Source organism: Neopsephotus bourkii, unplaced genomic scaffold (genome assembly GCF_033783945.1).
Source record: "Neopsephotus bourkii isolate Nb327-2 ecotype Australia unplaced genomic scaffold, CSIRO-AGI_Nbou_v1 NB_1749, whole genome shotgun sequence".
NCBI lineage: Eukaryota > Metazoa > Chordata > Aves > Psittaciformes > Psittacidae > Neopsephotus > Neopsephotus bourkii.
The window spans coordinates 8,201,756-8,228,828 of record NW_026902223.1 but is presented as its reverse complement, the minus strand read 5'-3'; the positions used below and the strand labels follow the sequence as shown (position 1 = coordinate 8,228,828).

The following is a 27,073-nucleotide window of genomic DNA, read 5'->3' as shown; positions in this document are numbered from 1 at the left end:
AGCAGCTCCAGCAGCTTGCTTTCAGATTCCTAGCTTTTGCTTTGTTGATGCGGCTTTGATGTAAAGGGTGGGGGGATCTGTTTTGTCTTGTCCAGTCTGACATCTCCAGAAGAATTCCTCTTTGACTGTTGTGTGTGTAATCAAATATTTCTTAGCATGAACTCAGGCTCCTTTGCTCGGCCCACTTGAGATTCTGAGGATGTACCAGCTGCTTTTTAATATGGCTGAAAGGCTGCAGCTGACACCCAGGTGGGTCTGTAGTTCCTGATCTTACCAAGGCTTCCCACAGTGGTCTGGGAAGGTCGCAGTTTACATGGAAGTAAAATTTCATGGAAGCACAAGTCTCATTTCCCTTAATGCTAAGCCAGCCCAATGCCTAATAGCAAGTATGTGATTTCATTTACTGCAAACAAGGAGGTAGTTGTGAGTACAAAATTCCTTGTGGCTTAGTATGCTTTGTCAGAATTTGCTTATATTTTTGAAACTTGTTTTTTATATGATGACCAGGATATATTGGCCTGACTTCCCAGAAATGGTTTTGCCATCTTATTTCTATGCAGACATGGTTACATTTACAACTGTGATCTATCACTGTGCTTTGTTAAAAAAAAATTAATGAATTATTTCATCTCTTTCAGTTTTGCCAAGACTTCTGCCTTTATCAGTGGGCACAGATCTGCACACACGCCATGGGGCAATTCTTGCCTGTGCTGAGATCACCCATGCACTGTGTAAACTGGCAGAAGAGAATAATAGGTATAAATGCAAGATTATCTAAGACTATAAATTTTCCTTTCATGTCTGGTCTATTGAAAGCTTCCTGAGTATGCGTATGGAAATCTCCATCTTACTGAACTTCTTTTCCATTGAATTTTTGTTTGTTTTGATCAGTCATGCCAAGGCTTCACCTTTTATTCAGTGATGTTATAAACTGAAATCTAAAGTCATCATCAGGAAAGTGGGATTATTTGCTGCTTTACTTGGAGAGTTCAAAGTTATAGTTTAAATACAGATTATCCCCCTTTCCCTGTATGTATGCTGTTTTCCTGGTGAGGGGACAGTGTCGGCATCAGTGTTAGAGAAATACCTCCTCAAGCAGCTTGTTGGACTGATCTAATTGTTGCTGCTGAGTGTGGTCCAAATATATAGATATATCTCTGTATCTCTCTTATCTGTATAAGGGTGTATGTGTGTATGCATACACACATATTATGTATAAGCGATGTAGCCGGAATAATTGACAAAATTATTTGCAGATGTCTTCTTTGCTTTAATGTTGTGATTAAAGAAACGAGTCATTTACCTTTCTATCACAAGAATCACATGTGAGAAATGGTTGAAGATCTCTATTGCAAAAACTAGAATTTGGAAGTTATCATAGCAGAACTACATACAAGCATGATGTAAATTGGGATGAACGGCTGTTTAAGATTAAAGGCAGTGGAAAATAAGACTCCAGAGTGCAGGAGTCAAAGATACATATACACTGAAGAAATGTATTTAAAAAAAACAGACAGACTTTCTGGGTTATTATTGTTCTACAAGTGGGATAATTACTCTGTGATAAACCTTTTGTATTTTACTTCTGCGAACATCTTAATGGAGTCATACAAAGATATCTGAAGTGGGGACTTTGAACAACTTTAATGTTGTTGTTTGTACAAGCTAAATATACTGAGATGAATTCAAATAACATATCAAAAGCGTGCACTGATTTATATGGCTTGAGTTATCGACAGGTAGCAATTGTATCTGCCAGCAGTGTCTATCAGAAGAATTTGTGTTTTACCTTCTCAAGGGAAAAAAGAGAAGTTGTTGCAGAGTATTTTTGGTAGTAGGGAATACTTGAAATAGCTGGAAAAATCACAGGAGTGTTAGAGTCCATAATTCAGCTGAGCTGAGAAAAGGTTATTGGTTTATTAATGATGATAATATTATTAGGAACTGACACTAGTTTTTTATAGCCCTTTAAGTAGGAGTTTGCTACGTGATAAGGAAAGGATTTATGTCATTGTTTGAACTATTTAGAATTAAATATTGCATATTTCTGTTGAATGTAATTTGAAAATCAAATTACTGGTTTTGCTTGAAAGTACAGTGAAGTCATAGAAGAAAAATTACATCTAGCATGATTAGGAAAGCAGTCTTAAAAAATTTTTATACCTTTACAGATCTATAACACATTATTTTGATGAAAAATCATTGGAGGGACTCAAGCAAATCCATGAAGAGGTGTGTAGCAAGTATAAATGTATCTTTTAACCTGGTATGTTGTATTATTTTTAAACAAAAAAACATTTACAATTGAGACAGCTGCTCTCCATCTCCTTTCCTCTCCCCCTTGCTAAAAGGAAGCAATCTCACAAATAGTAATTTGGACACATGCTCCAGATAGCTAGATGTCCTTAATCCCACTGTAATTTTGTATTTGGTCCCTTTCTGTTCTGCCAGCCCCTTAGCTAAGCCACTTTCTCTGTTGCTGCTAGTTGTACTCCTGAAACACCACGTGGGGTTTTGCTTTGGTTTTCTTTCCACTTTGGTTTTCTTCCTGCTTTCTGTACACACGGACTGGCCATGCAAGTAGATATATGGCTGTTGCCTTAATGTGAACATGTTCAAGAGAGATCTCCCAGTGAGTCCATTCTGTACTTTCTATTCTTCTTTATCGGGATTTCATTGCTGCACCTTTGCATCCATGATTTACCTGTTTATAGACCTTGAAAATCGTATTCTGCATTTCAGCTGATGTATTTCTTTATCTCTACTTACAACAAACGAAGTCTTGTTCATAGCAAGTTAAAATGCTTCTACTGAGATAATTTTGCCTTACTTGTCCCTTTAAGTCATGCTATTGTTTTATTCTTTTGCTTCCTATTTCTTCACCTAATGGAACAGACAGTACTTCATCCAGGCTCCTACTTCTTTACTGCAGTATCTGTAGTACCTTTAGTCCCAGTTCCGATGCGCTAAAGCTGTCAGCTTTACTCATTGTGATTCAAAGTATACAGCTACTTGCTTAATGCTGTGCATAGGTGAAAGCTGCTTGTACAGGTTGAAAAAGTATCTTCATCCTTGTTTAACTTTCTCATGTTGAAATGCCTGAAATCTCGGCCAGCGGTATCTGTACTGTTACAACAGCCTTAATCCATTATGATCATTTTAGAAGGGCCAACTGTGGAAAGCAAATGTATTTTTAAAAGCCAAACTACCTTCCAGGGTATGTGCAGGAACAGCTAGGATTTGGAATTAAGACAACCAGCTCTTTGTCTGTGTGTTAAATTGATTTTCTTTGAATGTAAAATTCAAATGGCTATAAAGAGGGGTTTTTTTCCTTAAATATTTTCCCTTTGAATTCTATTTTTAAAATAAGCTGAAGTGTTGCATAGCTTACAGTATATGGGCATTGCACGTGAGGAGGAAAAATGAAAACACTTGTATCAAACTCGCTCTAATACTAATGGTTGTTGCTTTCTTTTCCCCCAGCTTCGCAGTCGTCAATTGTACAGGTAAGAAAATAGCTGCCAAAAAATAATTGTTTGCATTTTGAATTAGAAGTAATGAAAAGAGGAGGAACCTGGGGGTGTTTTGGGTTGTAGAAGCTATTTACACCTCCCCGTAGACTGCCAGTCTCTCGCAGGTCATCCAGATGCAAGTGCATGCATTCCTTTGGCTTTGTCTGCCTATTACAGAGGCTGATGTTGTTTTATAATGGTTATGGTCTTTAGAGAGTGTGACTCCCAGGGCATGTTAGATTACTGGGAAAGCAGTAAGTACTGGTCTCAATATTGTGATAGAGGCAGGACAGAATGTGAACCAGAATATGCTTGCTAATTCCTGGCTGCAGCAGTGTGCAATGGATTTCTTTCTCATTATTCACCTGTACTGTAGTACTTGTATGGTTGAAATAGGTTTATAGAAATGACCTTTACCTAATAAGTTAATGAGTCCAAAAGGTATTTATTTATTTATTAAAGGAGCTTTTAGCTAAGTCCCAGAATTACTTTCTTCATCCTGTGGAATGAGTAGGCCAGGAGTATTACAAAAGGTTCCATGCAAGTTTTCAGCCCTTGCACCAAAGAAAATGTAAATGAGTTTCACTGTGTTGTTTTTCATTTCCTCTTTATTAAAGCTTCCAGGAAATAAAGGCAGTTTGCCTTGCCAGTGCTAAGTTAACTGTTAAGTAAATGTGAAACAAAGCTAGTGTGTGACTTCAGAGTTTATTCCTAAATGTAAGGAAATCAAAACGCAATTAATGACTTCTATCCCTTAATAATTGTATATGCAGGTTTTTTCCTGCTTTAAGTGGCAAATTCTTTGAGCTTTTGGGCAGTTTGATTCCCTTCTTAGCACACAACATATCTGAAAGCAGTAAAGTCAGAGTAGGTTTCTTTGTGTAATTATTAATTATAATGTAAAAATTTTAATGTAAGTTTTTATATCCTGAAACTTTGGGGAAAAAAAAAAAAGTTAAAATTTATTTCATGAGGGTCGTACATACTGATGTGAAACTTTCCTTCCTCCTCAGTTAGCTTGTACTGGCACACGGGTTTAATGCTGATACTGTACATTAGTGCCTTTGTGGGTGGCTGTCTTGGCTCCCATAAATTCTTTAATGTCAGGGTGGAGCTTGGGTGTAATTTGTTTTTGTCATAATGTGCACTTCTTGCACTTAATGGTATTTATAAGATGCCTACAGAAATGTTTTCATTCTAGATAAGACTTCTAATTCAACTCCAAGCAAAATTGATTCACTGCTGTTTATTCTAATGCTTAGGCTGACACAGAGATGTCTACTACAATCCGTATTTTAAAATATCGGTATGCATAGCATTTTAAAATAGGACAAGAAAAATAAACTAGGTTATAAAAACAAACCAGCAATATGAGTATTGCTGGGCAAGCATTTAGTGAAACAAGCCAAACTTGTTTTGTGATGAGTAATTATTGCACATAATATTCCAAAGATTTCCATTTGAGAAATTGCTACTGGGAATTTTCGGTGTAACAACATCTTGTAGGAATGTTGAAAACCTGTGTGTTTTATTTGTGCTTCTAGCTTTTAAACTGCATTCAGAAAAAGCATCAGGCCACAGGTCTTAACTGTTTATTAGCTACTTTGCTTTCACTTCTGGCAACAAACATAGCCTTCCTTTTGCGGACTGAATGGGGTTTAATGCTTTGATCAAGCTGTTTTCAGATACTGTGTTGGCCTGCGAGAAAGGGAAAGGAAATAAAGTGTAAAAAGGCTGTGATTTAAAAAAAAAAATAAAATGTGAAGTTACAGCTTATAATTTGTAAGCTGGAAAATGGGTTCTGAGATTCTTCATTGTCTAATGGTTAGGATTCCATTGAATCCATAAGTACCTCAAGTCAAAAAAGATAAAGCCAAAGTGCTCTAATGGAGACCTTCATGTAGCTGATGATCTTACTTTCTTTAGCAGCTCTTGCTATGTCTTTGACCGATTTTCATTGGTGGCCATTAATTACTGTTCACATTGGATGCAGTTCAAGTTTTGAGTTATCCTGCCCAGCCTCTTAATTTTGAGGGTATTTAAAGCAATCAAATTTACTAATATAGAAAATCCTGTCCTCTACTGGATTAACACTTTTTAAAGACCAGAAGTATATTTCTGTCTTCCTGTAGAAGTACTTTTCTGGTTTTATCATAGAATGCTAAAAAAGGAGGATGCAAGTCCAGGCACAGCAGTATGTACTTCCTTCCATTAGACTTGACTCTGACACATTTGAAGCACGAGTTTGTCTTGAGGAGCTGGTTGGTTTAAGAATTTGCATGTGTACTTCCAGTGCAGTATTGCACAGCGAGCCTGATTTTCTGTATTAAAAGGGCTCTAGTCATAGCAAGTCATATGCAAACCATGCCACTTAGAGTATTTGTCCATAGTGCCTGTTTTGTGCTCTGTGGGTAATGGAGTTATAAAAATGGAGCTATCTTTTATTTGCTTCAAATGTTACTTTTGTATAGGAAAACCTAAGACAAAGGCTTGTGGCATCTGTTGTCTTAAACTGTTTTACTTGGGACAGGAAGTCAGTCTGTCAGTTTAAACACAGTGATAATGGTCAGCCTTATGTATATTATCATAGAATCATAAAATGTTTTGGGTTGAAAGAGATCTTAAAGCTCATCCAGTTCCAACCCCCTGTCATGGGCAGGGACACCTTCCAGTAGACCAGGTTGCTCAAAACCCTGTCCAACCTGGCCTTGAATCAACCTGGCTTCTACTGAAACAGCATGGTTAAAATCTTACTTTTGTAGCAGATATATTTCTGTAGTGCATCTGAGACATTGTACTAGTTCTCAGTGTGAAAAGTCCTCAAGAAATAAGTATTTTTAATGGTAATTCTGTTAAGATTCTTTAGAAAGACATGCGATACAAGATGAATATACTGAATATTTGACCGAATAGCTGTTCGGAATATGTTTTACCTCCTTTCTTGTAGCCAGTTCTAAGTCTGATAATGTAGGACCTAATACACAGCATTGGATAACAGGGTACTTCAGGGTGGGTATGGAAGTGCTGCAGATAGGTATACTGGACTTTCATCAGGTAGATGCACCGCACTTCTGTATTTCAGCTCTGTTCTATTCATTGGGCCCTCAGGGTTCCCATTGAAGGTCTGACAGGGTGCCCGATGTTTGGTAGCAACTCCCACACTGGATGATTCAGGTAGTGCAATGTGCTGCATGCTGAGTTTTGCTCTGATCTCATTCTTGTAATATATGAAGAGACTAGCTGCATGTATTACATGGTCAGCTACGTGAGACAAGCAATTTTAGGGTTCTAGAAGAGCAGCCAGTCTAAGCTGGACTGTCATCCTCAGAGCATCAGCTTTCCAAAACCATAGGGTAGCCTGTAGGTGTTGACAGGTGCTAGGCAAAAGAGAAACTCCTCTCATTTCAAAGACCTTTAAGGTAGCAACTAATCTTGATGGTTTCAGGGCAAATGCGTTTCTTGGCAGTCATCTACGTAAGAGGTTTTTAGGCATATTAACTTAATCAGCAAATAATTCCAGCCCTGCAACAAAGCTCATCTTAACAATTCTTCCAAGTTTAAATTGTTTTTTGCATCCAGTAACATGGTGGTTCTAGGAGGTCAGGCTTTACTGTGCTTTGAAGAGTTATAAGGCTCAGAGGTGTATCTCTTCCCTCCCCTGCATAACTTGTGATAAAGCCATTTTGTACTTCCTAAGCTGAGTAAGTATGTAACCTGGACCTTTTAAGATACCTTGATTGTTATTTGAGACAGAATTCCCATGGAAAATAATAGTTTACAATTCATATGGAGCTGAAAATTCTTATTGAGTAGGTGTTTTTTGCTACTTGGAAATCGAGTACTTGTGGTTGAATCTCTTGAGCTATTCTAGTAGTTTTAACTTCAGGTTCAGGTATTTGTAAAAATGTATACACTGACTTCTGTTACTGTTATTTATAATCCTAAAGATGAATTCTAAGCTTCTCACAAAAGGCAGGTTTTAAATAACTAAAAAAAAAGCAGGATCCACAAAAATACCTTTAACTTCCATGTGCACTGGAAACAGCACTGCCATTGGTTCTGATTCAGGCCTACGTAATTAGATACAAGCATCCTGAGGTCAGTAATCTTAATTCATCAGCTCTACAAGGGATTGTGTATTTTTATTACAATTTCCACAAATAAATTGTGACTCATCTTAAGCTGTTTCTGGAGAGAAGCTTTGCTGTGGAAGTGTACATAGGAAGGAATGCTTAGGAGCTCATGGCGCCTGGGCACTGCATCAGTCAAGTTCCAAACTGAATTAATAATGAAACCTTGAAACAGGTACATCTATTAATGTGATGCAACTTGTGGATGTGTCTTTGGAAGAAAAAAAGGGAGAATACTGACAGTACAGCAAAATTCAGAATCTCTGAATTAGGTAGATCCGTATCTTTTTAATTTAGTGAAATACTGTAGAGCAAGATAAAGCTAATAGAAAGATGCACATCATGCTTGACAAACTAAGTACTGACTGAGGGAAGATCTAGGATTCTGATAGAATTCTCAGTTCTTGAAACTGAAATATGTATGAGCTGTGGAAAAGGAGAAAACTGTAGATATATTGATGGACATACTGTGGTGTGTAGGCAAGAAATAACTTACAAGAGCTTTGCAGAGGAGAACACAGTATGGCAGTGCCTTCAGAGATGGATTTGATTAATTTCTGTGTTACATGGAAACCTTACTGCACAAGTCACTGTGCTTCATTCTTGCACAGGGACAACTGTCTTTAGTGAAGCTCTAAACTCTGAAATTAAATTGAGTTGATGTAATGCCAGAGGAAGGGATAGCTGTCAAATTATTAACATAAGAGTAGCTCTAAGTGGCCTGACTTCCTTATTGGCGGTGTGCAGAAGTGGAGAAGAGCAGCCTTTATGACTCAGTTTTTGCTTTGTAGTTTGCACAGAAGTCCCTATCTGAATCCTTGCATCAGCAGACTCTGTTGCACACCAAACAAATTTACAAGATCATTAGTTTATACTCATTTGCAGTAAGGCGACAGACAAAAGGCAAGGAATGGGTGAGGACAAAATGAAGGAAAAAGAAACGCTGAGGAGGAAGCAGGCCTTGCCACATCGTTCTTCTATTTTTGCCGCTGTCTCGACTCCTTGCATCACTTCTTTCTTTAATTTAAATTGTTTAGAAGCTGGAGAGCAGACAACATGGCAGAAAGGTGGGGTAGATAATACAAAGACCTTATCAGCACGGTGATGTGGAATCTGTTCTTGCTTCCTATGATGATAAACTGAGCTGTGTATTACTACATTGAGCTTAATACATTGATTGTCGAAAGCAAAAGTTTCCCAATGAAAGGAAGTGCTGATCTATGGCAAATGAGAATATTGTGGAGTTGGCATCTCTGTATTACCTGTCAAACCAATGCAAATGTTGAGCAGTCAAAAACCCAGTGCGTGTTGCAGGAGGCACCTCTTTGTAGGGAATGGAAAAACTTGTTTAAAACGTTTAGGCTTTTGAAGCTCATATAAAAGGGTAAGCTGGAGAACAAAGTTCTAAGGGCTGTTAAGGTTGCTAAGTTTGCCTTCTGAGCATAGCTACTAATTTTATTGTGGGGAGGGAGGAGGAGAGGAGGGAAGAAAAGGTTTAAAAAAACCAACCCCAAACCAAGCAAATAAACAAGAAGTCTTTGTTGTTCCTCCCCCTTGCTGGGAGTTTCTGCCAGAGCTTGGCCATACAAACAGGTGATTAAGGGTTTGGCACACCTCAGGGAGGAAATATTCCAGCAAAAGTGAAGGGAGACAAGAATAAGGAGCTGAGGGAAGAAATATCCAAAGGAAGGGCAGGGGTCAAAGGTTCATAAAATGGGAAAATTAAGACACAGAGGGTGACACTGAGTATAATGCCCCAAGCGGTGCCCACGGCAGCATGGGGATATCCATGTAACCAGCAGATACTGCTCAGCTCTGGGAGGAAACCTCTCTGCTCAGAGACACGAGAGGCTAAAGAATGGAAACAGGCCCTGCCTTTGCCAGAATGCTTCTCTGCCCACTTTCTGCCCAGTTCAAGCTTTCTCTTCCCAGCACTTTCAGCAGCCAGGCTTAAGGCAGGGTTACCTGGGCTGGGTAAGCCTAAGTTTGAGAGACCATCCTTGTGTAACGGTCACTCACTTCAGGAGGGTCTGAAGCATCTTGAGCCATTTGTTTCTCTCCCTTTTCTGATGTCCTGGAGGTTTTTACCCCCTTTTTTTGTGATGATGGATACAAGATTAGTTGGGAGAGGGCTTCAGCGGGGAAGGAGATGGTGAAGAGAGAAGGGTGAGAAACTTCTCCAAGGAAGTAAACCAGTTCCCATTTGTGAAAATGGCAACTGTGAATGAAGTTGCTGTTTAATGTAGATTCTGTTTAAAAATTGCATGTAATTGCTTTTCAGTTGTAGAAGTCAGAAGCTTGTAGAGGCTGTATGACTGAGAAGTCCTGTGGCAAGTCCCACAGGTTTGAAATGCTTCTGAAGCAACTGAAAAGAAAGCAGAATGAACTTGAGTCTTAATTATTCACATAAAAAATTAGTCTAGGGCCACATTTTTGCAAAAAGAAAGTTAAGTATTCAGGACGCTTTTGTATCAATCAAGCTGAAGTCAAGGCAGCAGTTGATCTAAAAAGAAGTATTTTAGAGTTGGTCAGATACAAACATGCAGGTATTGTGTGATCTGCTTTCATTCTGAAATGGTTTTGAGGGTTTTTTCCTCACTTGGCAATGCGCTCGGGTTGCTTGTGGTAGGTTATTCTCTGATGTCTCTTTCTGCTTTGCAGGGGTTTAGGTGGAGAACTGATGAGACCAGCTGGTAAGTATCACACTGGGGTGTGAAAGCAGAGAATGTGCAGTCATAAATTCTTCTGTTTTCTCTTTCCCAGTTTGTTTTGCATATGTTGTGTTGAAGGCATAAATAAAGCAGACACAGTAATGAAAATAGTACAAAGCTTGGAGGCCAGTCAGAAGACAGGCATACCAGAACCTTGGTTGCCAGCACGCTTGCAAATAACTTGAGAGTTGGAGATAGTTCTTGAGTTTATTGTCACACATTCTCTCCTTCTGTTGTTGCACACAGTGAACTTTCTTCCTTCATTGATTTATGCAGATTATGTTCCAGAAGAGATACAATCTGTCCATTAAGGCAGATGCCATCATGTAACTAATGATTTTATCATCATACGTGTGTGCAGAAAGACTAAAGACCATATAAAACCAGGTTGTGGGAAGGGTAGTATCACAGAAAATATGATTTGTTCACATGGAGTTTGAAGATTGTTATATGTAGAACCTCTGTAAAAAGGAAGGAATCAGCAGTGCAGGAAAAAGTATCCATCCAGGTAGCCAGGGTGGGTAAGGAAATGATGCCAACTTGAGTTTCCTGCTCATGAGTTGCATATGTAAGTACTATGTAGCAGAGTCTGGCTTTGAAGGTGTGAAGCCATGCAAACATAGCGGGTAAAGGAGTTTTAGTGCCAAGATGAAATAAAAGGGGTGATGGAGCAAGAAGGATTTCTGCAGTCTTTGAGTTTACAGTCCTGTGACATGATAATGCAGGCTGAAGGGATAGGTAGGTTTGGTAACATCTTTTAGCTTTCAAGCAGCTGAATATTTCGTGATTTTGGAGAAGTACAAATGACAGTATTTTGGCATGGTACTGCTGTGTAGGTGGAATAAGAGAAGAATTGAAAATGCTCCACAGATTGCCTGCATGTCTAATGAAGATGATGGTCTCAACCACAATAGAGCATAAAGAAGCATAGAGAGCTAAGGAGGAACCCTAAGAGACTTGGTTTTAGTCACTGTGCTTAACCTTGTCTGTGAATAAATATGAGAACAAAGAATGGAGTTTGAGCCCAGGAAGCCTGGCTGTGTGGTATTACCATACTGAGGACTGAATTCAAGAGTAGGTTTGGAGCCCAGTTAGTTGATTATAAATGAGGAAGATGATGAACTGTGTACAGAGCCCAGAGGAAGATTCAAAGATTAGGCTGTGGGAGGAGCGAAAACAAAAAGGTGGCGTTATGTGGTAGCTTGTTCTGTCCTTTCCCTCCTCTCTACCAAGCCTCCACCGTGTCTAAAGCAGTCAGCTAGGGAATATGAATGTGTAGGGATCTGTTGTATTTGAACTGATCATCAGGAGGTGAAAGACACTTTGTTCATCCAAGTGCTGAGCTTCCATTCGAGCAGTGCAATCTACATATGGTAGAAGTTTGCAATTTTTACTCTGTTAATCTCTATACCCCAAACCAGCCTTGAAACACTAAAAAACCCCACCCCTATTGTGAAAGTGGTTTTGTAAGCTTAGAACTCACATGAATTCATAGATTAAAAATTACAAGGACCTAATTATTAAAAAGACATTTTCTCATGTTCAGAGTATCAAAGGAAATAAAGCTGCATCCAGTTTTACAGCTCCTAGCTCTGTGCAGTGAACAGATACCACTCCATAAAGGTCCAAAAAATGCTAATAAGAAACAGGAAAACCTCCCATATATATTTGAATAGTTTTTAATAGCTGTAATATTATCCTTCTCCAAGTTGGTGTACTATCAACGATACTACAGAGCCCTTTACAGACTGGTATAGAAACAGAAAGGTGGCTGATACGTACATGTGCACCTTAAATGGCAGAGCAGGGGGAATCATAGCACCAAACAGTGTATTTGCATGAATAATGGAACTAGCTCGCATCAGAGAACAAATAACTGTTCTCAGTACTGTGTATGCAAGAACCACAAGTGTCATTTCAGTTTCTAATTTCACATCTTTTGGCCTTCCATTAGTTTTCTTCCATTTCAAATTAATGCTAAGGTAACTTGTCATATCTTCAGAATTGCTGCAATGTCTCATTGGTTTGTGTTTATCAGTTATCCAGTTTACTTTTTTTTTTACAGTGTGCACTCTGATTGAGAAGTTGTCACTATCAAAAATGCCCTTTAGAGGAGATCCAGTAATCGGTATGTTGTATTTTAAATAACCTCCCACTGTCTTTGCAGTTAGTCATTAACTGAAGCATTAACAAATTATTATTTGAAAGGAGCAGGATTAGTGAGGTTGGGTGGCCTAACAAAAACATATCAAAAAGATACACAAATACTGCAACAGATGGGGATGTTATTTGAAGAGTTGTTCTGTAGCTGTTTACTAATACGGGGGTTTTTCCTGTCAGTTTTCAGCATCCCCAGTGTTTGTGCTCTGTCTGTTGTAAACCAAACCAAGAAGAGTTACACTAATTGAGAATTACAATCTTGTTTATTTTGGAAGCCCAAGGAAATATGTCCGTGTGTGTAATTGCTAGTCTTCATAAAAAAAATAATCAGAATGTTGAAGTTAAGAACATATGAAGGTTTAATACCATTTATGTTCTTTACTGTTTCAGCTGGCTGGCAGTGGTTAATAAATGACAGTCTAAGAAGTCTCACTCTTGCTTCAAGCACTGCACGACAGCATATAAAGGTACTGTATGAACATGTACACATGAAGTACAGAGTTAGAAGTATTTTTGCTTTCTGTTGGTGGTTTATTTTCCATGGAATCTAATTGGTTCTTGAATGTTTGTTCCTTAGCTTGGCAAGAAGGGTTATTTAAAAAAAAACCACAATTCCTCAAAATTCAAATGGACTTTTTTTATTAGCTATTTTGAAAAGCTATCATAAAAATTGTTCTTGTTGGACAAAGTAAATGACTGGTGCTGCAGTGACAGTGGGCAGCAACAACGTGCTTGACTTTTCCATTAAACTCTGTTGCAAATCCTTTTACTGTGCTCTCAAGCTACTCCAATTTTGAATATTAGATCCATTTATGGATATGTTTCATGCTATTTTATGTACATGAACTTAGCCCCTCCAGTCATTCATCTTAATTTTCCCATGTAATACTATGACAGTTTGATCTTGCACTCTTAAAGGCTCTAGTGAATTATAAAGACGATTTTTGTCTTCCCTGTTAGAGCCATCACAGAGAAATTTGAATATAACATATTGTGTTCATTTTCTTAGGTTTTAAAAATAAGATAAAAAAGCATTACAAATACCTGGTAGTATTTTAAAGTCTTTCTTGGAAGACAGTAGACTAGAATGTATCCAAATCACCAAAGAAAATTAAAAGATGACATTCAAATTCCTGCAATATTCTTTGGGCATTAGGGATTTATTCAAAGAGCTTGTATGTCTTACGAGTGGACCTTCTAAACCAAGTTTAGAAGAATTAATTATACACTTTAGAGAATTTTGACTTGTTTGGTTAACATTAATTATTGTTGAGCAGTGTTTACTAAATATAAATCCTCACTTGATTTCTGTATATACTTTAGAAAGAAATAATTTTAAGGACAGTGCTCAAGACATTGAAAAGTCATCTTTTTTTCTGACATACAGGATACTCTTCCAATGTAACTTCATGCATTTAAGGTGAAAACCATTCTCTTTAGAAAGTGAAGGCTATGAGCAACCTGTTACAGTGGAAGGTGTCCCTGGCTCATTGCAAGGGGGTTGGAACTAGATGACGTTTAAAGGTCCCTTCCAACCCAAACCGTTGTGTGATTCCGTGTTCTACAGGACTTATCTATTAGAATTATCTATCTGTTAGAATTATCTAATTCTGTATATTTTGCTACTATAATGCCTCTGGTAGTTACAATATTATTTAAATGAATCTTGGTGGGTTTTTTTCCACGTCCTTGGTTTTGCATAGAGAACAAATCTGAGGTGTCTTTGAAGGCAGAATGAATAAGCTGCCTGTGTGCCATGTGTACATGATTCCTGTGTTTTGTACCTGGAGAACAGGAGTATTAATAAGTATTGTTATTAATGTGAATGGAACAGTGCATAGTTCTTATATGCTCTCAAATTTATTATAATTTTGGTCAGCATTATATTATTAGCGGAAAAGTATAATTCAACCATAAATTTTATGAGAAAACTTGTTACATGCTTTTTGAAATAGCAGCTGTACTGGTTTTGTGTTCTGAATCATGACCGAAACCACTCTAAAGATTAGAGGTTCAGGCATAATACACAACCTGTAATCCTTTCTAAACCAGTTAAGATTGACACACAAGGATTGTGATACTGGATATTTTGGGGGTTTTGTTTATAACCTTCAGTCCATGTTTTTTTCCCCCTTTGTTTCTGTACCTCTGGGAAAATATGGTTTGTTTTTGTAATCTGGCATCAATACATCGAAGATGAAATAGTGACTTCTGTATTTTGAAATACTGAGACATGCTGTAGGTCTTTGAACTGAACTGAAAATACGGTTGATACTTTGCCATTAATTTCTTAAATATTAATTTAGCTTACTGGTACGTTTGAAGGGACAAGAGTAAAATCTGTTTTTTTTCATTTTTCTTGCATAGGTTTCCTGTTCAGCTGTTCTTAAACCAGTATTAGGAAGAAATAAAAAGAAAGTAAATGTCAGTGGCTGAAGGGAAGGACTTTTTAAAGAAAATCCACTCTTTTTCCTTAACCCTTTAATTCTAAGCACAGTTATAATGAACTATAAAATTAGTGTAAATATATCAGGTTCACAGTTTTGCCTTTGTTGCAGGAGTCTGCTGTGTCTGCACTGGCTGCGCTCTGTAATGAGTATTACATCAATGAAAAGGGAGAAGCTGATTCAGCTCTACAGGGTAATGACTCATGTTTACAGTAGAGGTGGAAAATACTGAACTGGACCTAACTTGCACTTTGGAAGTACTGGGTAGGATGGGGAGGAGCATCACTAATTTTAAAGGACCTTAAAATGCTTCAGGACCGAATGATAAAGCCAACTGAAATACAGGCAAAAAATTTAATCAGGCTTTCTGAAATGATTTAGAGAATAGAATTGAGGGTTGGGAATTTTTGCTGTTCTAAAAGATCTCTAGTCAACTCTGTCTTGTTTATGCTTTTATTTGGCCTTGTACTGCTCTAAAGCCTCTTCCACACATGATGAAAAAAGTGCCATTACACATGCAGACTTTGCACGGAAAAAAAAAGAATATTTTCATCTCTATGCCAGTGAAAACTATGTCTTTCATGACCATTAAATTGTGTATGTTGTGGGACTGAAACCCACTGTTAAACATCTTCCCCATAATGTCTGATGTGTGCATATATGCGTGTAAGCTACTGTGTAGAAGACATTCAATGACAATGCAGGTGCCTTAGGTATGAAAGCAGGTCTAAACATGATTAAGGGGATTAGGAAAAAAAAAGCTTTTGTAAAATTTAACCAGTTTCACTATCACTTGACAGATTAAAATGAAAACACAAATAAAAGATATGTCAGTGATTCGGCATTCTGAATCTCTCCCTATAAGACTGCTGTTTTATTGAATCACTTCTGTTACCTCCATTTGTTTTCACTTTCTCTTTGTTTTATTTTTTTCTGTCTTAGTGTGTTCTGGTTTGGTTTTGATGACTGTCTCTTTTAATGTTCTTTCAGGATGGGTTGTGTTGAATTAATACTATAGACGCTGCATAGGCCATATTTTATGAAGCTGAAAACTCTTAGAAGAATATTAACGTTTGCATTACCCTCGCTAGGATAATTACGAAGTAGTTACAAGTGAAGAGCTGTTCATTTGCTAGTTGTCATGTCTTAATTTTATGTCATTTGGCTAAAATGTCAATCTTGAATTTACATCAGTCAAAGGGAAGACTGTCATAGTCTTTACTGTCTAAGATCATCTTGCTGTCTAAGCAAGCGTTGCATCTTCCTATGGCCTCAAGACTCTACCTTACACTCCAGTGGTTAGGAAAGTTTTAAATGCATATGCTTATGTGAAGGTATTGCTAACCTCTGGACAGGGAACTAGTTTCCTGCTGTGAGGAACTAGTTGAGGCTTGCCTATTGCACAGGGATTTAAAAAAGAACAAAAAAAAAATCAGTCATGAGTTATGATTAATGTGTAGTTTCTTATGGTAACTGTTCTTTCTTCCTCTAACAAATATTGCTCAATCATTTAAATCTTGGATGACAGTAAGCAATGGCACTATTAAACAATTGTCCTGGGATCTGTGATTCTTTTTCCATGAGAATTAAAAAGTACATATTCTGTGTAGAGATGAACCATAGAATCAGAGTGGTTTGGGTTGGAAAAAGTTCATCCAGTTCCAACCCCCTGCCATGGGCAAGGACACCTTCCACTAGACCAGGCTGCTTCAAGCCCCATCCAGCCTTCAACACTGCCAGGGATGGGGCAGCCACAGCTTCTGTGGGCAACCTGATGAGGCAGTGCCTCATCACCCTAACAGGAAAGAACTTCCTGATATCTCATCTAAATGTCCCCTCTATCATTTTAAAGCCATTACACTTTTTCTGGAGTACCTTGTTTTACTCTGCGTTTTACAGAAAAATTTAATGTATTGACCAAAAAAGCTGGTAAAGGAAGTATTGTCTGTTAAATCAGTCATAAAAAAACTGCAATGGAAAGACATAGATTCCTGACTTTTTTCTTTTTATTGTTTTCATTCATTCTCATTTTCTTCTTTGTATCACTTTATTGTTGAGGCTCCTTTTTCCATGTGCAGTTCAGTTTACTCTTGCACCTTTTGTCTGCTACCTCTTGTAGAGGCCATTGTCCTTGTTTTGTCCCTGTTTTGTCACATAGTGATATGCATCATCAGAGCACAGCATCCAAACTTCAAAGTGGTCCCTTCTTTTTGAGCTTTCTCTACAAAATGCCCAACTTGTTTTCTGTCTCTGTATAACGTGATATGAAATTATCACATTGATTAGGTATGATCTGAGTGTGTGTTTAAACCCCCAGTCCAGTAGGAATTTTCTGGGGGAAAACTCTCTAATAACTTACTCTTTACAAATGCAAAGACATCTCTTTCCTAACATAGAATACTTGTCTAATTATGGAAAGCTGTTACCTGGAAATAGAAAAGAGCTTGTGCCGCTGTGTTTGCATAGAAATTGGTGCTTGTACTTTGGATTTATAACAAAAATATAACTGTCCTTTTTTTCTTCTTGAATGACTTGGATTAGTCTGTCTAAACGCATGACTTTGTAGAATTCATTCATGTAACAGTGAGCATCTTAAAACTTCTACCTTTTTTCTGCAGGGTGTTCAAGGTATTCTGTATTTTGGCTTAATGAATTACGAAATTTTCTAGATGCTCTGTTTGAGGGATCTTCTGGTTTAGTTTTTTTGTTAGCCAAGTATGTACGGACGCTGATGTGGTAATTGCTTTTCACTCTGCAATTGTATTTTTTTCTAGATGAGCTGGTGACAATGTATGTTTCAGAACTACAGAACACAGAGGAAATGGTTCGTTGTGGCTTTTCACGTGCTCTTGGGGCTCTTCCAAGATTTCTGCTAAAGGGCAGGCTTCAGCAGGTGAGAAAACATGCTCATTGTAATGAAAGGAGAGGGCACAGGGCGTTTTGAATGAAACCTATGGTGGTAATCAAACTAATAATAATAATCATAATTAAAGGTCTTTCTGAAGGAGGTTTGGATTCTAACGTACAATAACTCCAGAAAATCGTCACAGGTTTAGGTTGTTATAGATTCTGATAATTAAAGTTTAGTCCTGTGTTAGTAGTGTTAATGGAAATTTAAATACAGTATATAAATTCAACATCATAAATAATGCATTGGATTTAAATATATTTTTATATATTTTTTTTTCCAGGTTTTGGAAGGTCTGAAACAAGTTACCTTAATTTCCCCTGGAAACGTGAGCTTTGCAGAAGCCAGAAGAGATGCCCTCATAGCAATTGCAAAGTATGTTTGATTTTTTTTCATCTCATTCTTTCTATAGAAGTTTTCTCCTGTTCATTGTGGTTTTTCTTGTGGGTCTGTAGCATGATTCCTGAAATCAGCTACACTACGATGTACACGTTCTCAGGGCTGCATGCATCTCCAGTATTCAGTACATCTTTGAATTAGAGGATGATCACACACCTGAGGATAGATTACAGCTCTGATGGTGGTGTGGGGGTTTTTACTGAATTAAGTGACCAGCTAGAGTGTATTTTGGAGTTCACCTTTCTTATGGGCTGCGATTTAGGGAACTGTAGTGAGGAAGAATATTTTTTCTACCCTCCTAATGATGTGAAGAAGTTGCTTTATCTGTTAAGTTTTTAGCCTCGGCAGCATTCTTTTAAACCTGAACACAGATCAGAAATAAATCCTCAGGTCAAATATGACACAGTAGGCTCAGAAGTATCCTTCATACTGTTTGTAGCAGATGTTACAGGTGGTTAGAATACCGTATGTCAGGGAATTTTATTAAGCGACAGAACAAAGCTGTGGTCTTGAATGTTTCTCCTTGCCTAGTGCAGTGGTTTCTCCCACTTATTTTCTCTTCTTAAAGGGTTTGCCAGACAGCAGGTGTAAAGGGAGAAGGATCCCAGGAAGAATATGTCTGCAAAGATAACGTTGCTCAGATTTATGCTATGCTACTTAATGGTGTGACTGACTACACCACAGACAGCCGAGGAGATGTTGGAGGATGGTAAGATACCTTACAAACTAAGACTTAAGCATAGCTGTCATGTTTGCTGTCTAACTAAAAACCAGCGTCTTTTCAAAACGTGTCAGAAACAGATAGCTCCAGGCTTTTGGAGATTTGGGTATAGGCAGAAATACACTGGGGCAAGAGAAGTAGAAAGTGAAAAGAAATGCTGACAAGAATTTGTTTGTCCCTTGCCTGGAAGATGGGGATTATCGTGTTTTAAACTGAAGTTCAGCCTTGTTCTGGTTTTGTGGATGACGTTATTTTCTCTTAGTGAATATCAGGAATGTATTTGGTTGTAAAATGTACAGAGTTTTTAAACTTCTGTTTTGTTGAAGTAGCACGCTTTCTCCTACGTTAACTCTCCTATTGTACCTTCGTGTTGTGGGGATTCTTTGCCAGGAGAGGGAGCAATTGCATAACGTCTTAGTGACTAGTGACTGGCTGAGATGGATAAAACCTTTATGAACTATGCTGTGGTATTACTGACTCCTTTGTAAGTTTTGGACTTCAATGATTTCTTTCACCTATGAGAATGCAATAATTAAATCATAAGTCTGCGGGAATGTAGCTACTACTGTGAAACCTATAGAATAGGGATAAGATAGTCTGTAGCAGTCATATTTTTGTGACATCCTTCAGTCTTCATAGTTCTCTTAATATATAAAGAATATTCAATATATGATATAGAATTAATCCAACTTTTCTGTATTCCTCCAGTAACAGTGATCTGAAAAGGCAATTTCTAAATTGATGAACTAAAGCACAATGAAGGCTTCTGTTGTTCTTTGGGTTTGTGTTTAATTTCTGAAGAAGCTGTAATTGGGGATGTTCCTTGTTCCTTTAGGGTACTTCACTGCAGTATTTACAAATGTGCTGGAAAATTACACAGGATGAATGCTCCAGCCTACTTTTATCAGCCTGATTTAGTGTTTGTGGCTGTATTTTTCTTGATTTGTGTAATGATACCCAGCCCCTCAGCCTCGGTTGTTAAAATTGTCACAGGGCAGGATAATAGCAGCAGAGGATAAAAAATCAGAGAACAGTAGGTTTGTGTGGCATCTTATGAGAGGAAATGAGGATGCAAACAAGTAAGGATAAAGAACAGGTCGTGAGAGCTTCCATAAGGGAAGGATTCATGGCTTTTCCTCTCATCCTTACTCAGCCATCAAAGAAGCAAGAGGGAGGTAAACGGATCTCACTTGGAGAATGTAGTTGACACAAGGGAGAGACAGGTGTAGCTGAAGGAAAATGTAAAAGCAACCAAATAGGGTGCAGACTGAGAGAAAGGGAGGAGATACTAAGCTTTTTGCTTTCAAAAGTAGGCAAGATACTGAGGTAGATAAGAACCTGACTAAATATAATTAGATATTCAAGTTAACTTATTAGGTATTCAAGTTAACTTCCACATCTGACAGCTCTCATTTAGGGCCCCCCCCACCTATTGTTTATCCTTCTGTCTGTGTCTTAATTTAAAAACAAAACAAAACTCTACAAAGTGGAAATTTTCAAAGAAATCCTGAGGAAATTAAATTCCCAACACCCATTAAAATTCAAATGTGCTTCGAGCAGCAGATTCCTTTTAAGCTTCTTTGGCAATGCCAGCCAAAATCCAGGCAAAACACACGTAAATTAAAGGGGGAAGGGAAATCCTTTCTCATAGCAAACTGCAGGCTGCTAAATACTTTTGTGGCCTCTCAAATATGTTTTCTCATTCTGTTTGTTCTAATCCATTGACTAAGATGGAAAGATAGGAGGAGAATTGCCATTGCTCTGTAGAGACCTTGTCTTTGGTGTGTAATTTTTGTCTGTCTTCAATGGAATCGTGGGAAAGTTTAACCAACTTTACTTTCCATATGCAAACTTTGCATTGTTTGCTGGGACATGTCCAATCTGTCTACAGGTGTTAGACATGCGTATCTAATGGTCAGATACTGCATGAAAAACTAGGAAAACATACTTTGATGAAAGATTGCCAAACTTGCATTAAGCTTCTTAGGAAAAAATGATGTAATTTACCTTTTTTTACCATTACGGCAGATGTCCCACCCAGTTTTAGGTTGCATAGACAACTGTTTACATCTGGCTTTGGAAATTGGGGTTATTTCTTTTCACATCAGGCAGCTGTACCTTTTCTGATATTTCAATTTTTCAATTATTACTCAGAAAGGTTGACATTACCATGAGTTACAAGTGTGAGAGATGTGTTGGTGCTGGTCTTCCGCAGGATCGTGTAACCGCTTGAGTCTCTGCCATGGTATTGCCCGTGTCTTAAGAAAGAAACTACTTCTAACATAACTCATGTATCGATAAGGCATGTGGCTTAAAACAAGCATATTGATATTCATTTTTGACATTACACTCTTATTTTTATATTGATACCATATTTAGACATTTTGAAGGCAGAAAATCTTCACCATACAGATAATACTCACTTCAAGCACAACTTAGTGTTACTTCAATCTTTTTCATAAAACGAATTATTATTTAGCATAGAGATTGAAGCCATTCTAAGTTGCAGTTTTTTAATGCTGAAAATACTAAGCTTGAAAATTTACAAGAATATGGCAGTTCTAATAGTGCTTAAATCTCTTAATGTCAAAATATGGGTTGGCCTTTTTAGAAGATGATAGGAAGGAGACAGCGCACTTAGGTTTAAACACATCTACTTGCACACTAAATATTACTCATCATTGTCAGTTCTAACCTTCTTAAAGAGTAAACTTGATGACATCTGGCTGGAATAAAAACTCAGGTGGTGAGGCAGGGGCTTGCCTGGAAACTTGGATGATTGTTGTGCCGTCATTGCAATGTGGGCTTCACTTCATAGGCTTGGTGGTACAGTTGTGCACACTCCTCTTCCTCCCCAACATAGGATAGCTGCTCTCAGAGGTCAACACTTTAATTGTTTTGATTTTTTGCCAGATAGAGCTGCTCTAACATATCTCTGTTTCAACAGGGTGCGTGAAGCTGCTATGAGAAGTTTAATGGAAGTGACCCTTCTCCTGGTTCAGAACGAAGCAGAGTTAATTGATGCCAATATGTATGTGACTTGTACTGGTTTTGTGCCTTATCTTATAATTACATTCCAATCCACACAGAAAAGCCTTTCTTATATATTGCATCCTTAGGTGGTAAGGCACTGGCATAGGGTGCCCAGAGAAGTTGTGGCTGCCCTATCCCTGGCAATGTTCAAGGCCAGGTTGGACAGGGCTTGGAGCAACCTGCCCTAGAGGAAGGTGTCCCTGCCTACAGCAGGAATTGGAACTGGATGAGCTTTAAGGCCCATTCCAACGCAAACCATTCCATGATTCTTCTATTGAGTGAAACAGAACTTTTGATAGAAGTGCATCAACCTTAAAGCCATACAGATGCTGAGAATATTACATCTGTTTTTCAGAGAGATTAACTCTATTGAGAGAAACTGGGGGCAGTTTCGCCTCTGATGTCCAGGGCATTGGTGTGATTTGGTCTATACTTGCCACCTCTGTGGAGCCTGCTAGGATTCTTCAGTTAAATAGAAAGCAGACTTGCCCTCTTACCCAGGGCATCACATCTTTCATTTGGAATGTGAAAAAATGTACTGTCTTCTTTGCAGAATTATTAGGAAGGAAATACAGAGAAAAAGGTAGTTAACACTGAGCTTCAGTGTCCTTGTGGAACACAGTACTGTAGCTGATAGTTTAGTTGTGAATGCAGGCAAAACAGGATATTGTAAAAAGCTAGCCAGAGGTGAAGAAGCGATTCATTCGGGATGTGTGAGATATGGGACAGACCTTGTCCTCTCTGCTGCATGTGCAATTTTCTACTTGAAAATGTGCTTTTCTCAAGGTTCCTGCTCTATTTCCATCTTAAATGTAGCAGTTCATTCAAAGCTCAGAGGAACTTCTTATCTTTTTTGATGAAAGGTAGTATGTGAATACCAACAATTTGTAGTATGATGGCTATGGAAGTTACAGCTTTAAAGATTGTCACCATGTTGATGACTTAAACCTCTTGTAAGCTTGTTATGAAGAGTTGAACCAAAGTGCTTTCATAGCAGGATATTTGTTTTAATGTTGAAACGGTTGAAATTTAGATACACATTTCACTGGTTACATTATAGACTTGTTTTCTTCTTTGCAGCTGCAAACAGATCATGTGCTGTGTGGCTCAACAGTCGGCTGAAAAGATAGATAAATTCCGAGCTCATGCAGGATCTGTGTTCCTTGCTCTCCTACACTTTGACCATCCTCCGATTCCACACATACCTCATCGAGAAGAGCTAGAAAGGATATTTCCAAGGTAATGTATTGAAAAATGTATCCTAAAACAGTGAAAGTAAAAGATATATGCACCTAATAAGATAAATTATATCTAAGTCTAGCAACCTGGTGTGCCCAAATGGCTAATACATTTATTGAGGAATATCTGGTGGTGTCTGTCAGGATTTCATTGAAATGTGCAATGAATATCCATAAATATGTAAAATATTCCAAAGAAGAATTTACAGTATAAGGTCCTGTTAAAAACCATAGTTTCCTAAGGAGATAGGTCTTACATGGTCATGCTGCAGAAGTCTTTGTCTGCATCAGCCCCAGTAATTTCTGAACCCACCAGCCAATTCTGTGCTGGATTGTAGAGATCATGGCAGTAGTAGATGGGAGACCATTGGTGAAGTGGAACTGCTGGGAGCTGTGTTTTGGTAATCCTGTTCATGAAACGAACATGTTCATGAAATGACAGGTTTATAATCTCCTCTTCATAATGGAAGAGTTGGAATTTATTGGCAGACACCCTTCCTCATCCCCCCCGCCTGGGAGAAAACGTTGGTTGATCATAATGATAATTGTAATGAATTGTGTTATTTTTAACCACACTCCAGTTGCAGTAGTTTTCCGAGATGATATTTCTAGTTAAAGCAGGAGTGAGAGCAACTGATTGCTGAGTGGTGATGATAATACCTCATTGGGATAGGAAACATCCAACTTTGTGTCCCCATTCTGTTTGTTCAGCAGAATCTGAACCTCCCGTAATTCAAAAAGCCCTGTCTGCTGGGCTGCTGATTGATGTGTGGTGGGGGTGTGTGTCAGCCTCTCCTGGGATAAGTCTGCCTTTGCATCAGTGGTTGACTAGCTGTTGATGGCAGAGAAGTCAGAAAGGAATGCAAGCAGGAGAACTTGTTTTCTTGGTGTAAAGTGCATATGAAAAAGAAACTGTGGTTCAAAGGAATAAGGACTTGAGGACTGCTTCAGTTCACTGTCAGTGGGTGAAGTTTTTGCATTTTCCCCATATGCTTAAAGACCAATGATTAATTTGATTTTTACGTAATTCAGAGATTTTCTTCACTGATGTGCTGCTTGAGGATGAGGAGCTCTCATAGGAATGTATGGGAAAGAAAGGCAGTGCACACAGCCAAGATTATTTTTATCTTCCCCTTTACCCAGGTCTGAGAAAGAGACTCTGAACTGGAATGCTGCATCAGAAGCGTTCCCTCGAATCACCCAGCTTCTGGCTTTGCCAGCATACCAGTACTCTGTGCTTCTGGGTCTCTCTGTGTCTGTTGGTGGATTGACAGAGACAACGGTAAGAAGGCCGAGTGGCTTTCCTGCAGGGTAGGAGAATGCATTTACTGATGAATTGTGGACTAAAATGTAATAGACTGAAGTCTATCACAGTGACTGCAGATGGCCGTTTCTGAGAGCGTTTCATATATGAGAGTTTTAAAAGAAATCAAGTCATACTTTTAGACCTGATGGGCTTTGTATTTTTCATCTTTAAAAGTACTATTTTCTTGACTCACTGGGCACTTTGTTACCTATTTCCTTGCCTAATAGAACCTGACCCTGTTGGCTCAGTCAGCTCTTAGGTTTATTTGCTCACCCACTCTTCCAAGCTGTTAGCAGAGGAAGAGTGTTCAACTGAATGCTATGGCTAAACACAAAGTGATTGCTCTTTTTAAGTGAGGTGAATGCCTCGATGTTTTCATTTGTAACCTGATGTGAGGTGTTAACTGTCAGTTGTCAATATGTGTTAACAGTGTGTTCAGGGTTTTTCATTTTGACTTCCTACCAGAGAGACGCCAGAACTTACATTACAAAGAAATGTCATTCAAATGTCTGAATCCTCTGAGCTTTGCAATCTCTGTTTCATTATTCTGTGCCTGAACACCGTCTCTATCACTGGTTTTGGTAGTCTGTCACACTGCCAAAATCTTCCAGACTTTATTATAACTTTACTGTATCCTTGTATCCTTCCATTACAACTTGTGTCACTGGTTTCAGAATTCTTGGTTTCAAGGCTTCTCACTTTTTTTGCTATTTGGCGTATCCATAGATGTAACATATGCGAAAACAGCTATTGGGGTAAGGACGGTTCAATATGACACTACAGACAAGTAACAGAATATTCTGTCAGTGAAAGCTTTAAATCACCGTGGTCCTTTAACAGGAGGCCATGAATCAGCACCCCAACAGTGCTGAAGAGTGTTTCTAATTAAGAATACTGTCTCTCATTAAAAAGAGCTGGTAGAAAAGTGGTAAGTGTCGGGGAAACAGCGTTTTTGTGGAGAGAGAACAGCTCCTGCTGGGCTCACAGAAGGAAAGAGGTAATCATTTCAAGCTTGTCTCCCATGGCTTCCACTTTTCAGTCTTACAGTGAACTGGTGAGAATATGCCTGAATGATGGGTTTTGCCTGGTGCCATGGTTCTTTGTGATCAAGAGATGTCCATATGCCTTTGGTTTTAGTGTAGCTGGGAATTTGGTGTCTGTATTTAAAACAGTTTGGAGAATTTTAATGTTTCTAAAAAGGGAACTAATTATATAGCTCCAGCTATTTTAGACCTTTGCAAGCATGTGCTTATTGGTTTGTGCCCGTAATTATCGGATAGACAGTGTAACTCTCAACAGATTTTTTTAATAGCAGGCATGTACAAGAAATTCAGCTTTTAATCAAACACAGTTAATTATAGGAGGCTCCACCAAAGCCAAAGCTTTTCGTGTACGTATAAAAAGGGAGGAAGGCTGTGGAGAAACGGACGTTCTGATTACTAACGAGGCAGAGGAAAATCCTTACTCAACAGTTTGATATCTTTTAGGTTTTCTCAAAGTTGTGGTTGTGCTTGGGTTTGAAAAGTGTGAACAGTTCTGTTACTGCCAGCTCCCTTCCCTCGTTACCGGCTGCCAGGGTGCGTAAGGGAAACCTCCTGTCCTGATTCCAAACACGAGTTTGAAATGTTAACTTTCTGTGACCTCCCGTTTTTCTTTAGCGTTAAAGGCTTGTTCCGGTTAAAATACTCTCAGGGGCTTTGGCTTTCGAAAGAAGATGACCTCATCCTCTTTTGAGCCAGATAGGAGTGCAAGGGAGGCTCAAAGTACAGGATATTTGCACTTGGGATTATACAGTGTGTGGTGAATTACATTTGATATTTGAAAGTGATATATAAATTAGAATTGATGTGTATTAGAATGACTTGCGTTTCAGGCTGTTCTGTCAAAGTCTGTAGTGTTCTTTGCTAAGTATCCAGAGACTGATTTTAAATATTACTAGAAAACTTTAAGATCTGTTGTATTAAATCCATATGAAAGAAGTGGATTTTTTAAGTCTCCACTACGGGAAAATGATTATTCAGATATGTGCTCTTGCAGTAACCTGGGTGTGTTCCTGTGATCTGTCACTTACAAAATATATACATGCATACACACATGGACATAGAAGAGTCTTGTATACCGCAAGATAATCTGAGTTCAAATGTCTTTAAGTCATCTCATGGAATTAGCAGGAGAAAGGCTCCATTGTAATCCAGTGGTCAGTGGCTATTTCTCCATAGTTAAGATTGCTCTGCAGTATATTTAGCAAGAGTAGTTCTTTGTTCTGCTTTTTAAAGAGATTTTCTGACATGAGCTGTGTGGGGTATCTCAGAAACATTTTGGTGGCAGCATGGTTGCTGAAAGAATTGCAGCTCCAGCATTTGAAGTAATCTGGAAAAACAGAAGATGTCATTCCCTCTGGGGTTTGGCATTCTGCTGCATCGCCTTGGTTCAAAGGGCACTTTCTCTGTGTAAAAGAATCTTCTAATTATATATGTGGCCCACAGTGATGCAGATTTCTTAGGGCAG

The 27,073-nt window shown here is 38.3% G+C and overlaps 1 protein-coding gene across 4 annotated transcripts in view; it reads left to right on the top strand.

Moving 5' to 3' along the window:
* Positions 1-27,073, top strand: part of TBCD (tubulin folding cofactor D) — a 123,478-nt gene that overhangs the window by 77,933 nt on the left and 18,472 nt on the right. For all 4 annotated transcript variants that reach the window (XM_061376970.1, XM_061376969.1, XM_061376972.1 and 1 more), the window contains 13 exons: positions 639-756; positions 2,172-2,232; positions 3,484-3,506; positions 10,304-10,335; positions 12,419-12,481; positions 12,904-12,980; positions 15,072-15,153; positions 17,735-17,853; positions 18,152-18,243; positions 18,836-18,976; positions 21,936-22,019; positions 23,102-23,260; positions 24,403-24,541. In XM_061376970.1, the coding sequence (XP_061232954.1) occupies positions 639-756; positions 2,172-2,232; positions 3,484-3,506; positions 10,304-10,335; positions 12,419-12,481; positions 12,904-12,980; positions 15,072-15,153; positions 17,735-17,853; positions 18,152-18,243; positions 18,836-18,976; positions 21,936-22,019; positions 23,102-23,260; positions 24,403-24,541 (1,190 nt within the window). The remainder of the gene's footprint in view (positions 1-638; positions 757-2,171; positions 2,233-3,483; positions 3,507-10,303; positions 10,336-12,418; positions 12,482-12,903; positions 12,981-15,071; positions 15,154-17,734; positions 17,854-18,151; positions 18,244-18,835; positions 18,977-21,935; positions 22,020-23,101; positions 23,261-24,402; positions 24,542-27,073) is intronic.